Source organism: Crocuta crocuta, unplaced genomic scaffold, assembly GCF_008692635.1.
Source record: "Crocuta crocuta isolate KB4526 unplaced genomic scaffold, BGI_CrCroc_1.0 scaffold143, whole genome shotgun sequence".
NCBI classification, from domain to species: Eukaryota; Metazoa; Chordata; class Mammalia; order Carnivora; family Hyaenidae; genus Crocuta; species Crocuta crocuta.
This window is the reverse complement of record NW_027529175.1, coordinates 5167155-5169794: the sequence shown is the minus strand read 5'-3', so window position 1 is coordinate 5169794 and position 2640 is coordinate 5167155. Positions and strand designations below refer to the sequence as shown.

General features: G+C 63.9%; 1 protein-coding gene across 1 annotated transcript in view; it reads right to left on the bottom strand.

Moving 5' to 3' along the window:
* The window catches only part of RIBC2 (RIB43A domain with coiled-coils 2), a 16533-nt gene that overhangs the window by 1452 nt on the left and 12441 nt on the right, over window positions 1-2640 (bottom strand). Inside the window, exons 6-7 of the mRNA XM_077757897.1 lie at window positions 2122-2213; window positions 3-139 (exon numbers count right to left, since the gene is read on the bottom strand). Of these exons, the coding sequence (XP_077614023.1) occupies window positions 3-139; window positions 2122-2213 (229 nt within the window). The remainder of the gene's footprint in view (window positions 1-2; window positions 140-2121; window positions 2214-2640) is intronic.

Below are 2640 nucleotides of genomic sequence, written 5' to 3'. Positions count from 1 at the left end.
GGTTGGCGCAGTCCAGCGCCCGGCGGAGGTCCCGCTGCCCGCGCTGGCGCTGGCGCTCCGTGAGCAGCGTGGAGCGAGCCGTCTGCACCCTCTGCCGGTCCCACTCCATGTCTCGCTGCCGCTCTTCTTCCTGAAGCCGCTGGAGGGAGGACAGGCGACTCAGCACCACCGCCCCCGGATCCAGGGCACCGTCCAGGGGGATCGGCCTCTCGGCTTACAGGTGGGGAAACTGAGGCTCAGAGAGGGGGCAGGCAGGTGAGCGACAGCATGCTGGACATCAGAGGAGACCAGCGCCACCTGCCGCGGGCCGGGCCCTCCCACCCCGGACACCACCAGCAGGGCGCGCTGCGGAGCGCCTGGACCACCTGGGCGCTTCTAGAACACCCTGAAGCGGCAGCCCCCCCCAAGGCCGGTGGGTTCAGGATCCTGGGGGGAATTTCTGCATCTCAGCTCATTCCTCATCGGCTTCCAGCCCCCTCTGTAAAACCCACTGGGCCCTAGAAGAGGAAACCGGGTCAGTGCAGGGGGAGGGGTCACTCCCAGAAACATGGGCAGTCCTGCCATCCGAGTCTGAATTACTTTCTCAGCTCAGCCTTCTCCTACCCGCAAAAGGAGGCTAAAGCAGTGGGGCCGGGTCTGAACACGCCTCCTTCCCTTCCGTGGGACTTAGGGCGGGGCTTCCGTTCACCCCATGAGCAGGGGTAGAGTGCCCAGCGGTCTCCCGGCCCCGAGACCTGGGTCTGCCAGCCACTGGGTGCAGACAGCTGGCAGAGGTTCCGCCCCAGGACTGCGAGGAAGCTGGTGCCCGGTTCTGCCGCCTACGGGGCAAGTCGTTTTGCCTGTCTGAGCCTCAGTTTCCTCGCCTGTAAAATGAGGCTACTCACAGCTGCCCTGAGTCATGACACAAGGTGCTTTGTTCAAGAAATGCAGGAGCCTGGGGGGCTCAGCTGGTCAAGCGTCGGACTCTTGATTTCAGCTCTAGTCGTGATCTCAGGGTTTGTGGGTTTGAGCCCAGAGTCGGGCTCGGAGCTGACAGTACGGGGCCTGCTTGGGATTCTCTCTCTCTCCCTCTCTCAAAATCAATAAGTTTGAAAAAAAAAAAATAGAGAGTAACATGGGGACCTGCTTGCCCGGGACTAAGAGACACACAGCCTACCTACTTTTGGCCTGACCTCAATTTTCTAAACCGTCTCCATGCAGAGGAGGGAAGCCCACCCCAGGGCATACAGGGGTGCGGGAGGGGGCGGGGCGGATCTGTGAGCAGTGAGGCCTGGTCTACGCTTTTTTCCCCTTTGCCCTTTTTCGGTCTTCATATTCTACAGACATTGAAAATCAGATAAAAATGCTGCTTTCAGGACAGATGGCCGGCCTTCCGTGCCAGACAGTTGGGCTGAATTGCAGGAGTGAAGGACAGGGCCGTGCCTTGCAAGGGCGACCACATCCCCTGCCAGCCTTGGTCCCCTCCCCCGCCTTGACCCTGGCTGTCCCCTCTCCCGCAGGGCTGTCCTCCCTCCCACACTGTTGACCCAGGGCCCCCTTTCCTGAGCCAGGCGGCTGCCCCTCCCCCGTGCCTACCGGCTTGGACGCTCCCGCTGACCCTGACCATGGCCCCGGCCAGCACCCCCCGCCCCGGGGTGGTCGTCTGCAGGCCCTGGGGCGGCCCCGCCCACCCTCACAGGCTTCAGAACTTCCTTCTTCCTGGCTTCTCAGCGATTCCCCCTCCTCTCCAAAGACCTAGTGCCAATTGTCACCTGCTGGTCACAGCCTACCTGTGATCCTCGAACTCCAACGGGCATCAGGACCCCTGGGGGGCTTTCCCGGCCCCAGACTGTGGGCCTGCCCTGGGGTTTCTGGTTCAGTAGGTCTGGGGTGGGGCCTGAGAATCTGCATTCCTGCCAAGGTACTAGGCAGTGCCGACGCTGCGGGTCCAGAGGCCCCCACGTTGGGAAGCTCGGCCCCCACCTTGTCATTCCCAAGAACGCCAGCCTCCCTGGTGTCATCTTCAGGTGTCCGTTCGGACCCGCCTCTTCCACCCTCTCTCCAGCTCCCTGATTCCAGGGGTTTCTCCGGCCGCGCCCCGCCCCGGGCCTCCCATCCACTGACCGCACACTTTCTACTGGCCTGGCGCTCCTGTGACTTCGTTCCCTCCTCGTTCAGCCCGGCGTCCATGGCTGACAGCCCCTGGCGCCGATGCCCTCGGTGCCCTTGAGACTCTCACCTGGGTCAGACACGCCGGGCAGGCTCGTACAGCTGAGCGCGGCCGGGGAACGTCACCCGGTCGCACTCACTGAGGACACTTCGAGCCTCCCGGGGGCCCTGGCTCTGCCTGGCCATCCTGCCCCTTTCCCCCAGGCCATTCCTTTCCCGCTCTCCTAATGACCATTAGCACCTGGCCCTCAGTCCTCAAACCCCCAGCCCGAGCCCCTCACCCTCAGCTGATGACCTCCCTTCCTGTTTCCCCAGAAAACAGGGGCTCCAGGAGAGAAGCCCACCCCCACGGCCAAGGATGACCAGCCTGAGCTCCTACCCACCCCAAACTTTAGCTAGTGCTCCCAGGGCCCTGTTCCCTGCTGCGGACACGGGCCCCAGCGAGCCCCCTCCAGCCTCAGGTCCCCCCCCCCCTCCCCCCCCCCCCCCGGC